General features: G+C 41.5%; 1 protein-coding gene across 2 annotated transcripts in view; it reads right to left on the bottom strand.

Annotated features, from left to right (window-relative positions):
- The window catches only part of LOC126428439 (leucine zipper transcription factor-like protein 1), a 59,741-nt gene that overhangs the window by 33,644 nt on the left and 12,441 nt on the right, over positions 1–13,656 (bottom strand). For both annotated transcript variants that reach the window (XR_007576831.1, XM_050090365.1), the window contains exons 3-4: positions 12,674–12,868; positions 4,500–4,704 (exon numbers count right to left, since the gene is read on the bottom strand). Coding sequence is in view for 1 of the 2 variants with exons in the window: in XM_050090365.1 (XP_049946322.1) it covers positions 4,500–4,704; positions 12,674–12,868 (400 nt within the window). In the remaining variant the exon portion in view is untranslated. The remainder of the gene's footprint in view (positions 1–4,499; positions 4,705–12,673; positions 12,869–13,656) is intronic.

Here is a 13,656-nt window from a genome sequence, read left to right as displayed (position 1 = left end):
AGAATGTTCTACGTTAAAAGAGCGCAAATATTTTTGTACGCCAAAACTTTCAGTTAGGAAGGTGGAATGAAGATTGTGGTAGCTGGTTCCCCACTTTTTGTCAGAGTTTTTTTTTTAAGGGAAACAAAGTCACCTTTTTTCTGTTCCAACAAGAGCAGATTTCTGTTGGTGAAAATGTACATACTTGAGTCTGAAGTGGACTCTTACTTAAGTGGAGTTGTTCCATCACCTTCTGCCAATAATCTATCAACTGCAACTGTAAAGGCAAGGTTATATCACGCCTGTGGGGAAAAGATTAATTTGATACTTGAGACATGGTGAGGGCAGGCAGTAGAGTAGACCCAAACAATGAGGTCATCAGTTCCGTGGGATTAGGGATGGATGGGGAAGCAAGTAGGCCGTGTCCTTTCAGAGGGATCATCCTGGCATTTGACCTGAAGTGATTTAGGGAAATCACGAAAAACCTAAATCGGGATGGCCGGACACGAGTTTGAACAGACGTCCTCCCGAAGGCAAGTCCAGTGGGCTAACCACTGCACCACCTTGCTCAGTATTCTCCCAGTCACACAGCTGGAAATGCAGTTTCATCTTTTCTCTCTGTAACAAAGCAGGTTGATATGCACCGTGCTACTGTGTATGCCCTCCTATTTCATGTATTAAGGTCTATACAAAATTTTCACTAACTTTCTTTTCAAAATTCCAGTGTTAAATTTACTACATTAAGCACGTAGGATGCATATTATCAAAACAGTAGAAACAAATTCCCCCCACATAACTTTGTTATTCAGGTCATTCAGTTTGTTGTCTCATTTGCAATGAGCTAATTAGTTTTGTCAGAAACAATGGAAATCAAAAGTTATTGTAGTTATAAAATTTTGTACAGTTAGATGAAGGGAAAAGCATATGAGCTAATAGGTAAATTCTGAAAGAAAGACCACTTCCAAATAAAAAAGAACTATTTACAGTAAAGGGTTTACGTTAATTAGTTTAAAAGATAGAGTTATTTAAAGATTTGATCTGGTCCAAACTTTCTGTGTCAATTATAGCAAAAGACTATAATTTTTTCAGGATATGTTGATATACTTTTGACAGCCACATTTTTCTGATTCCAGTAAGGAGTGAGAGTGTCTATTTAGAAGTTACTAAATTTTCAATAACTAAATTTTATCATACAAGATGGATCCCATAGTCACAAATCTGGGATTTCCACTGCATAGGCATAAATGTGTACTGCTTAGCCTAAGAGATACTGCTCATAAGAAATAATATACAAATAAAATACACTGACAAAATCAATGGCCAATAAAAGATGAACTTTCTGACCTTTGGAATTTGTTAACTATTATAAATTAACAAAGTTAAGTGATATCCTAATTCGAGTCTCTATAGGACCAACACCCACTCCATTTTCAGCCAGTCTGCTTTAGGTTTTAACTCTTCCTCCAGTCTGAGCTCTCATTCATTCTGTTCATTCCACTTTTAGTCTGCGGCTGTTCTTTAGCCCAGCCTCGGGAATTTTTTCAGTTGCATTTCTGTTCGTGTGAACTGAGCTGAGAGAACATATTTTATAGTAATGAATAATAGACAATCAGAATGTGTGTTTCCAAACAGTGGAAACTCCAGGTTGGAATACCAACAATGTAGGAAAAGATAGATTGCTACTTATCGTAAAAATGGCACAGTAAGTTGCAGACAGGCTCAGTTAAAAGACACTTACACATTACCTTTTAGCCACAGCATTCAGCAGAAAAAGAGAGAGATAAACACATCATTCACAGGGATTGTAATACATTTATTATTTTATGTACATGTGTAGCTGTAACTTAGAAATGTAAAATATAATGTAAACTTTTGTAGTTCTCTTAAAAAAGTGAAAAAAGTTTCTTTTGTAAACCTTGACATGTCTCCTGTACATCAAATCAAATGATTTGAAAATTGTATGTAATGAGATGAATAAACCACATAACATAACATAACATAACATTCACACAGGCAAGCATACCTCACGCGCACAGGACTGTCGACTCTGGCAGCTCGGGTCAGAATGCAACTATCGTGTGGAATGGAAGGAGTGATCTGGACGGAGTGAGGAAGGGGCAGAGATAGAAGTGTGCAAGTGGGGGGGAGGGAGGAGTGCTGTTTGGCGGAGTGTTTGGGGCTCCATCCTTGTGCCACTGCCACTCCCAACCCCTTGCCACAAGCGTTATATCCCTTAGGAAGACCCAAGATCGGGACCTGTCCAATCCACTGGTCCAGCAATTCCTATTCTCGTCCTGTTACAGGCTTATCCTATCCTATCAGAGGCTGCACCACCTGCAAAAGCAGCAATGTCATAAGTCAGCTCTGCTGCAATCATTGCACAGCTTTTATATTGGCATGACTACCAACCAGCTGTCCACCAGAACAAACACCCACTGCCAAACAGTGGCCGAGAGCAAAGTAGACCACGGTGCGGCTCAACGTGCTGACAAACATAACTTGCTCGATTTCTACGGCTGCTTCACTACCAGAGCCATTCAGATCGTCCCCTCCATCACCAGCTTTTCTTAACTGCGCAGATGGTAGTTATCCTTACAACACATTCTCCAGTCCCAAAATTATCCCTGCCTCAACCTATGGTAGAATATTGTCCCCACACCCTTCATCTAACGGTTTCAACCCCCCCTGTCTTATCACCCCTTCCCCATTCTCATCTCCAACTTTGTTTGCTGCCATCTGCTGACACACCCATCCATCTTTCCCTGCTCCTCTCCTTTTTGCTCCCTTTTTTTCCTCACCTCTCTGTCCCACAATCTCCTGATGCTGTTTCTGTTGGCTTTCTAGTTCCTCACCCCCCCCCCCCCCCCTCCTCCCCACCCGTACACTGCTATTCCTTTCCCTCCTCCTTCCCCGCCCCCTCCAGATTGCTGCTTCTGTGCCATGTGACGGTTGCATTCTGGTTTGAAGTGATCAAGTTGGCCGTGAGATGTGCTTGCTTTTGTGAATGAATGGTGTGTGTTTCTCTTTCTTTTTCTGACTAAGGCTGTGGCCACAAAGCTCACATGTAAGTATCTTTTAAATGTTCCTGTCTGCACATTAATGTGCAGGTAGCAGTCTATCTTTTCCTACATTGCAGAATATATGTTTTGGGTCATTTGAAAAATATTTGTGACTAATAACAGTGCTGAGACTTTTTCTATGTAAATGAATGTGACACAACATACAAGGGCGAACCCAAAAAATACCAGAATTATTTTTTAAAAGCTATATATTTTCAAATTCTTTACAAAACAACCTTACCCCCTACAAAATACTCTCCCTTACAACCAATACATTTGTCCCATCTATGCTTCCACTGTTCGAAACATTTTTTGTAGTAATCTTTAGAAATGACTGACGGATTTACCCTTTTTTTCCAAATTGGTGTCCTTTTACGCCCCTTTTCATGTGAGAAAATAAAAGAAAGTCATATGGAGCCAAGTCAGCCCAAATACGTTGTGTGGGGCAGCTGAACAGTGCCATTTTTAGGCAAAAACTGTCTGACAGAGATGGCTGTGTGTGCAGGTGTGTTGTCGTGGTGGGAGACCCAATCTCCTATCTGCCACAAATTGGGTCTTTTTTGATGAACACTGTTGCTCTATCTTCTTAACACTTCCAAATAAAAGGTCTGATTGACGGTCTGACCAGGAGGCAAACTTTTCGTTGATTCGGGCAGTTTATGTATGTCCAGAATGAGGTTTGTCATCAATTAACACGTCACCATCTTTATATCGAGCAAATCACTTGTACACTTGAGTTTTTCCTATAGTGCCATCTTGGTAAGCTGTTTTCAACATTAGAACAGTTTCAGCTGGATTTTTACTAGAACAGTTTCAGCAGGATTTTTACTAGAACAGTTTCAGCAGCATTTTTACCAAGAAGAAAACAAAATTTCACAGCTGCACATTGTTCATTTAATATTGCCATCTTAAAAAATGAAACAAGAACAAAACAGCGCTAGCAAAAACAAGCACTGCAGATGAACAGAAAAAGCCAGGTCGACAACACAGGTGGCACTGAACTGACAATGAGTTGTGCTATACACTCCTTGCGGCAGAAATGCGTACAGCACAAGCTCCACCCATGGCAACGTTATTCCAGTTTCTTTTGTTTGGGTACCCCCTGTTTGTTCACTTCATCTATACTGTACTTAGGAAGAAATAAGAACAATTATGATCTGCATGTGTCCATACTAACTAACTCTCAGTAAATATAATTAGAGACTGTGAGATATCTGATCATCTGTGACAGGACCTTAGAAATGGGACTGAAGATTGGTAAGCTTCCAGTTAGGAACTTAAAAAGAAGGTTATGGCTATACATTTTAAAGATAAGTTTTTCAACAGTACTCCCAGGTGGCGATCCACCAAAACTGTGGAGTTACCGAGGCTTATTCTGTAACAAGTAGGACTAGTTTACCTGACAACAGGTGAAAAATGGGTGGAGGATACCCCACGACAGAGTCCGCACTCTGCACTCACCAGAAGGCGCGCCTCCTCCAGCTGCTCCTGCAGGGAGCCACAGTGCGCCTCCAGTCGCCGCACCTCCGCAGTCAGCAGTGCGGACGCCCCGCCAGCGTCCCGGCCGCCATCCGTGCCCAGCGGGGCTAGCCGTCCGCCCGCTGGCAGCGGCCGCTCGGGAGCCACTCCCGTCTCCTCCAGTGCTGCCACCTGCTCCAGTTGCTCTCTGCAGTGAGTAAACAGAAGGCTGCCAGTCAGGCTGTTCTGGTGGAAACCGGGTGGGGAGGGACGGACTGACAGCCGACAGATGGACAGTTGGCCATTTGTCGTGGTATAGTATCGGATAGTGAGATAACAGTGACTTACCACAAACAGGGTGAGTCAAAAAGGACTTAACAATTTAGGAAGTGATACAGAAATTTATTGTGGTAACTTACAGAATCAGTAGATGTGTTATTTTGTAGTGAACAACCTCAAGTTTGTTTCACGTAGTGTGCCAATAATCCTTTCCACAGCCAGGATCACCAACCTAGTGCACAGTTAAAATGGATACTTTCACTAGTGCGGAGTGTGCTTGCCGTGTATTTTTGTTTTGTGAAACCAATTCTGCAGTAACTCTTCAGCATAAATTTTGCAACAAATATCCTAAACAACCCCCAAACTACTGGGTGAAGGTGTGGGGGGACAATATGTTACCACAGGCTAAGTCAAAACAAGGCCCCGGGAGTACACAACATTCCATTAAAACTACTGACAGCCTTGGGAGAGCCAGTCCTGACAAAACTCTACCATCTGGTGAGCAAGATGTATGAGACAGGTGAAATTCCCTCGGACTTCAAGAAGAATATAATAATTCCGATCCCAAAGAAAGCAGGTGTTGACAGATGTGAAAATTACTGAACTGTCAGTTTAATAAGTCACAGCTGCAAAATACTAACGCAAATTCTTTACAGACGAATGGAAAAACTGGTAGAAGCCAACCTCAGGGAAGATCAGTTTGGATTCCGTAGAAATGTTGGAATGTGTGAGGCAATATTGACCCTACAACTTATCTTAGAGCCAGGATGGTTCCTTTCAAAGGGCACGGCAGACTTCCTTCCCCGTCCTTCCCTAATCCGATGAGACCGATGACCTCGCTGTCTGGTCTCCTTTCCCAAAAACAACCAACAACCAACTTATCTTAGAAGAAAGATTAAGAAAAGGCAAACCTACGTTTCTAGCATTTGCAGACTTAGAGAAGGTTTTTGACAATGTTGACTGGAATACTCTCTTTCAAATTCTAAAGGTGGCAGGGGTAAAATACAGGGAGCGAAAGGCTATTTACAATTTGTACAGAAACCAGATGGCAGTTATAAGACTCGAGGGACATGAAAGGGAAGCAGTGGTTGGGAAGGGAGTGAGACAGGGTTGTAGCCTCTCCCCAATGTTATTCAATCTGTATATTGAGCAAGCAGTAAAGGAAACGAAAGAAAAGTTCGGAGTAGGTATTAAAATCCATGGAGAAGAAATAAAAACTTTGAGGTTCGCTCATGACATTGTAATTCTATCAGGGACAGCAAAGGACTTGGATGAGCAGTTGAACAGAATGGACAGTGTCTTGAAAGGAGGATATAAGATGAACATCAACAACAGCAAAACGGGGATAATGGAATGTAGTCGAATTAAGTCAGGTGATGCTGAGGGAATTAGATTTGGAAATGAGACACTTAAAGTAGTAAAGGAGTTTTGCTATTTGGGGAGCAAAATAACTGTTGATGGTCGAAGTAGAGAGGATATAAAATGTAGACTGGCAATGGCAAGGAAAGCGTTTCTGAAGAAGAGGAATTTGTTAACATTGAGTATAGATCTAAGTGTTAGGAAGTCGTTTCTGAAAGTATTTGTATGGAGTGTAGCCATGTGTGGAAGTGAAACATGGACAATAAATAGTTTGGACAAGAAGAGAATAGAAGCTTTTGAAATGTGGTGCTACAGAAGAAAGTTGAAGATTAGGTGGGTAGGTCACGTAACTAATGAGGAGGTATTGAATAGGATTGGGGCAAAGAGAAGTTTGTGGCACAACTTGACTAGAAGAAGGGATCGGTTGGTAGGACATGTCCTGAGCCATCAAGGGATCACAAATTTAGCATTGGAGGGCAGCGTGGAGGGTAAAAATCATAGAGGGAGACCAAGAGATGAATACACTAAGCAGATTCAGAAGGATGTAGGCTGCAGCAGGTACTGGGAGATGAAGAAGCTTGCACAGGATAGAGTAGCATGGAGAGCTGCATCAAACCAGTCTCAGGACTGAAGACCACATCAACAACAGGCTGAGGCTGGGATAACTTCCGAGGTAAGAGAATGTGCTGTAAGGATAATTACTATCTGCACAGTTCAAAAAAGCTGGTGGGCAAGGGATAATCTGGATGGCTAAGGTAGTGGAAGTGGCCACTGAAATCTAGCGTGTTATGTTCAGCTACACGTTGCATGGCACGGTGGTCTACTTTGCTCTCGGCCACAGTTTGGCAGTGGGTGTTCGTGCTGGTGGACAGCTGGCTGGTAGTCAAACCAGTATAAAAAGCTGTCCAATAATTGCAGCAGAGCTGGCGTATGACACGGCTGCTTTCTCAGATGGCTCAGTGTCTGATGGGGGTAGGATACGTCTGTGTCAGGACTGGAATATGTAGTGACGAGTTGGTGGATTGGATAGGTCTTCCACAAGGATCATATCCTTGTGGCAAGGGGTCAGGGTTGGGCATAAGAGCTTTGTTGAGACGGGCTGTTCGTTGCGACACAATAAATCGACAGTTTCCCTGCGTGTCACTGGTACTGTGTATCTGGATATGCTTGAAAACTTTTTAATTCCACAGATCAGTGAAGATGTCAGACACTTCACAAACTCATTTCCTCATGAATGTTTGAGATTTCCTCAGTAATCAAATTCCCAGGTGTGGACTGGCTATGACAGGCCAACTGCACTCCCACCTCACTCCCCACACTTGACATCACTCTATTTCTAACACTGGAGTTTCATTATCGACCAAACATTCTAACGACTTGAAAAATCAAATCTACTCTGACGTCGCACAACTTATGCCCAATTTGCTGCAGTGAGTGTGGGGTGGCATGTGGCATGTTTGCTACATCACAAATGGTAGTTACATCCAACCAAAATGGCACCTGACAATTTTATGTGAAACTTGAGGTTGGTTGCTACAAAATGACGCGTCTACCAATTCTGCAAGTTCTCTCAATAAATTTCTTTATCATTCCAAAGCTGTAAAGTCCTTTTTGACTATCCCTGTATAATGTTTGACCATAGACATCTCAAAATACTTCTCACAGTTGGCAACACTATTATATTACTAAAATGCTAACCCAGAACTTGTTACTAGTTATTGTGTAGGGACAAAAAAAAAATTCAATTTTCAATATTTCCCATAATTATTTACCAAATTTAAAATGCTGTTTCAATCTACTCACTAACAGATTTAATTTTATGTTAAAAGTTTAACACAATAAGACAAGTATTACAGTTAGAAACTGTAAGCGATGGTGCACAAAATACCCGGACTTAATTCATACAGTATTTGAGATTTTTCTCAAAGTTCGATGCTTTGTTGTGTAAAACTTACAAAAAAAATTAAAATTCAAAGGATTGGTCAACAGTGGCCACTACTTTCTCCCATGTTTTGGGCAGCATATGAATGCTGCAGCTGAAGAACTGGCTGTCTTTTGAGGAAATCAACAAATCAATCCAATTTTGCATTTGTTCGTATGACCTGAAGCGCTGGTCAGCCAAATCGTGTGTCATTGATTGAAAAAAGTGGTAGTCAGAGGGAGCAATGTCTGGGGAACACAGCAGGTGGGGTATGACTTCCTATTTCATTGTTTGCAAGTATGTTTTTATAGGTTTTGTGACATGGGGTCGAGTACTGTAACGCTGCAAAATCACCTTCTCACGTCTAACGATATGCTGTGGCTGTTCAGAGCTCAGCTCAAACACATCAATTCCATTTGATAATGATCTCCTGTGATGGTTTCCATCTGTTTCAGTAGTTTCAAGAACCTTCTCTTTTCCCATGTCATACAAATTTTTAATGTCATAATATCCATTCTTGCAGCATTGAAAATTAAAACTTCCCGCAAATAATGAGAAGTGGGCTCGTAAGTTGATGTATTCAATCAAGAATAACTTTATGATTCAATCAAAAACTGACCAATATTTTGATGGTGTTATTGTATGGCACTTACGACTTACCACCTGCACCATCATTTTCCGCTATTGCCAGCTATTGCAAAATGGTGGAAGCAAAGTTATAACCCTAATAAATTTCAGCTGTCCATGCAGTAAAACTGCCACATCACCCATGACACCTTAATTTATTACTTCTTTACAATTAACTTTACTGACAACACACTTTGCAGACACTATTTACACGTAAGCAAAACTCCTATGATCAGCTGCTTAACAGCTTATTTGTCTGTCTTTGGAACAAAATATATCACTGACTCTAAATATTAGGGATCCAACAGTTTGTTGGTCGGTTTGTGGAGGTATGTGGAGTTAGATGTCTATGCACAGGTAATTTAATTTGAGTAAATAAAGGGCTGATAGTTTGTTACGCGGTGATGGTACCTGAGAACAACCCAGTTGGGTTCCATAGGATTTATATCAGGTGAATTTGGTTGGTCGCCAAGATGTCAAAGTGAGTTCCTTACAATGCTCCTTAAACCACTATAGTGTGGTTCTGGCTCCAAGATGTTGATGTATTGCTGAAGATGAAGGGATGCAGGTGGTTCGCAGCTGTCAGTCTGTCTATGATACTTACAAAATTCCCATGCAAGTTCAGGAGAATGTCTCCCACAGAATAATACTTCTGTCACCAGCCTGAGTCTGTGGCACGCTGCACGTTTCCAGCTGTCATTCGGCTCAAGGACGGTGTTTGTGGAGATGTCCATCGATGTAGTGTAGCAAAAATGTGATTCATCCGAAGAGCCAACGTGTTTCCAGTGACTGACAGTCAAATACCGATGGCCCCATGTGAAAACGTACGGGTGGTCTGCTACGGAGCTGCATGTTCGACAGTGTACACTGAACGGTGGGCTCCAAAACAGCAGAGATGCCACAAATCACCATCTATCATACTTTACAGAGCAGACAAGCCTCAGCACCCCATGTTCTATGAAGAGTCGTGGACATCCAACCATTTATTGCTTAATAGTAGTTTCACTGTACTTCTACCTCTTTCCACAGATGCTCACAACAGCAACACACAGACAATTGACCAGCTTCACTGTTTTCAAGATACTCATTCAGGGGCTCTGTGTAATAATAATCTCCCTTTGTCAAAATCGCTTATATCAATGGATTTCCCTATTTGCAGCCCATATCATCACTACGGTGACCCTGTCCGTGTGTTTCACTTACGCACTATTCTTACTGCATCACATGCCCGCAATGCCACCAGGCAGCATCCAGTGTCATGGTGAGCAGTGGTCATAATGTTTTGGCTTATCAGTGTATATCAATGCATGTACCTCCAAAATTATATTACTATACAAAACATAGTTCAGGGGATATGATGTCGTAAACACTGCGATGAGTGAAAATATAGCTTTTGCTTACAATGGTGTGTAAATTACTCAGTGTTTCATAATGAGAGCACTTAGCAACTTCCAATGAACTTTAGGTATAATTTCAAACCTTTTCTAAACTTTTTCTTGCTTACACACTTAAAGACAAATATTTAACATATTAACTAATTTGTAAAAAAAAAAATCAGACACTTGAAGCTCTTTTATAATTGGGAGTTTGATTATTTAAAGAACTGGGAATTTGCTGGTATAACACTAAACAACTTAACATAGTGGGCAACAACTTAACATAGTGGGCAGTGTACGAGAGCTGTTCAAAAAATTCAGCAGCATTTGAAATTTTATGCCAATGGTGTGTTGGACTAAAATGTAGTTGGCATCCCTGCACTTGCCCGTGTTTAATGTGTAATTGCTGGATGTTTCATTGTCATATGTCTGTTAGTTATTGTTCAGTGCTGTAATAAGTAGAACATTGCGTCACACAGTTTGCAAATTTCTATGTGGTAAAGACAGAGGAGCAACGTGTCTGCATTGAATCTTGTGTGAAACACTAGAAAACATTTACAGAGACACGCCAAATGATCCAGGAAGCCTACAGAGATGAGGCTTAAGCTGTCCTCAGTGTTACGAATGGTCCCTATGGTTTAAAAATGTCCGGACAGAAGTTACAGATGACCCTCATTCAGGACGCCCTTTCACGTCTACTGCAGACACTCGTGTCAGAAAAGTCAATGAAATTGTGTGAGCCAATCAAAGACTAACTGTCTGAGATATTGCAGAAGAATGTAACGTTGCAGTTGGATCATGTCACAAAATCGTGACACAGCATCATGCAACGCATCGTCTTGCCAACAAGTTCGTCTTACATCAAGACCAGAAAGTACTTCACATTGCAATCTGTGAAGAGGCTTAGTATCGCACAAATGAGAATGAAATGTTCCTTAAGAGAATCGTAACTGCTGATGAGATGTGGGTCTATGTTTAAGATGTTGAGAACAAGGTTCAACCTTAACAATGAGTCAGGAAAGGTTCTCCAGGATCAAAACAAGCTCGTCAGGTCAATTCAAATGTGAAAGCCACGGTGATAGTTTTCTTTGACTTTGAACGATTAGTTCATCACGAATTTGTGCCACAGGGACAAACTGTCAATCGATAGTACTATCGCGACACGTTGCGACACTTGCGAGAAAATGTGAGACAATTCATGCCTTAGCATCACGATAATGCATCCACACATTCATCCCTGTTGGTGAGTGACTACTGCAAAAAAAAAAAAAACGAAATCACTGTGCTGCCTCAACCTCCATACTCTCCAGACCTGGCTCCTGCAGATGTTTTTTTTTTTCCCCCAAAGTTGAAAACTCCTTTGAAAGGACAAACATTTGCAATGGGATAGAAGAGATAAAAGAAAATTTGCTGACATGGTCTCACACTATCCAGCAAAAGGTATACCGAGACTGCTTCTGGAAGTGGAAACGGTATTGGGAGCAGAGTATCAGTTGTGCAGAAGAGTATTTCAAAGGAGACCATGCGAAGTAAGTAAAAGGTAAGAGTAGAAAAACTTTGTGGATAAAGTTCTGCAATTTTTTGAACAGACCTCATATACAGTTTGTGACCTGTGGGCTGAAAATTGAGTTTCATACGACAGGGAGAACAACAGTTTCATCAGCAACACTGCAGGAATACATATATAACAATATCAACATACACCATATGTAATAAAACACACATTAAGAAAAAGGTGCTTACATCAGAAATGTTCATAACTTACATGTAAAATGACAGAATATGAGATTTAAAGATACCGCATACAAATGAAAATGTATGTGTACTTCAGGCCACTGACAATGCATTAATAAACTGAGGTGAGCTGCAACTGGCAAAACAAATGTTTTCTTTATCCAGTTGCAAATAGGTGGTCCTGACCTAAAAAGCATTAATATAAATTAATAGCATTGACATATTAATAACATTGAAGATGTCACTAACCGAATTTGATTGTAACAGGATGTGTTTATCAAATAAATAGTGTAGAAACCAGGTATTTATTTACAGCTGCGTACCCACACAAGTACCATGCAGTGTCTAGTCTTGTACTTAATGTTTACGACATCATATCTCCCGAAATATGTCTCGTACATTAATATAATATTATAGGTACATCCAGCAGTATATGTGGATCCTGTCTGCAAAAGTTATTGTGAGCAGAGTTAGTAGCAAAGAATTAATAAATGTAAATGCCATGCATGCAAATATTTTATCCTGTGACACCTACTACTATATTATGTTCACAAGAGCCTCTAACTATGGGCATTTATCAGAGAGAATTCATTCTGAAATAAAGATATTTGTAATCTGGCTGATATCTAAAGACATGGGTTGTGTTAGTTCTCGTTTTGTCAATTTTGTTTACGATAAGAGCCACTTGGCTTCATCTAATCTAATGTAACATCACGTGATGTAACATGGCCCACTACTTCCGAAGACGATATTTTTACAAATATCAAAACCTAGGTCGAGGGCTAATAAACCTTTACTTGGAACTGGTTGACTGATTTTTCAACCTCTTGTTGTTTTGCAGTCACGTTTAAGATTTTGATAACACAGTAAGTTTACCGCACCTGTCTTGCAGCTGTGACATGTCAGCGGAGAGGCGCAGGTGCCAGCGCTCAGCCTGGGCCAGCAGCTGGCGCAGCAGCAGCGCGGTGGCGCGGCCGTGGCTCATCAGCTCCGCCTCCACGTCCGCGCGCACCGCCTCGCGCAGCCCGCACAGCAGCTCCCGCACCTCCTCTGCCGTGTACGTCTCCTCCGACAGCCTGTGGCACGGGTGCCCCGTCCGAGTCAGCTCTCCGGATACCTCTCACTCCAGTATTCTAATATTTATTTATTTTTATTCATTTGCTGTGTTTTTCTATCAGGTGTATTCCAAAACCGAGGTCCTTTTGCTCATCAAAAAATAAGTTCACGAGAAAAGGTTTTTATTGGCAGTAATATTTTACTAAATACACTACTGGACATTAAAATTGCTACACCAAGAAGAAATGCAGATGATAATCGGGTATTCATTGGACAAATATATTATACTAGAACTGACATGTGATTACATTTTCATGCAATTTGGGTGCATAGATCCTGAGAAATCAGTGCTCAGAATGACCACCTCTGGCCGTAATAACGGCCTTGAGACGCCTGGGCATTGAGTCAGACAGAGCTTGGATGGCGTGTACAGGTACAGCTGCCCATGCAGCTTCAACATGATACCACAGTTCATCAAGAGTAGTGACTGGCGTATCGTGACGAGCCAGTTGCTCGGCCACCATTGACCAGACGTTTTCAATTGGTGAGACATCTGGAGAATGTGCTGGCTAGGGCAGCAGTCAAACATTTTCTGTATCCAGAAAGGCCCATACAGGACCTGCAACATGCAGTCGTGCATTATCCTGCTGAAATGTAGGGTTTCGCAGGGATCGAATCAAGGGTAGAGCCACGAATCGTAACACATCTGAAATGTAATGTCCACTGTTCAAAGTGGCGTCAATGCGAACAAGAGGTGACCGAGATGTGTAACCAATGGCACCCCATACCATCAAGAAGGGTGACACGC

The sequence above is a fragment of the Schistocerca serialis genome, chromosome 12, assembly GCF_023864345.2.
Source record: "Schistocerca serialis cubense isolate TAMUIC-IGC-003099 chromosome 12, iqSchSeri2.2, whole genome shotgun sequence".
NCBI lineage: Eukaryota > Metazoa > Arthropoda > Insecta > Orthoptera > Acrididae > Schistocerca > Schistocerca serialis.
The sequence above is the reverse complement of the archived record's forward strand: the minus strand, read 5'-3'. Positions and strand labels throughout refer to the sequence as shown.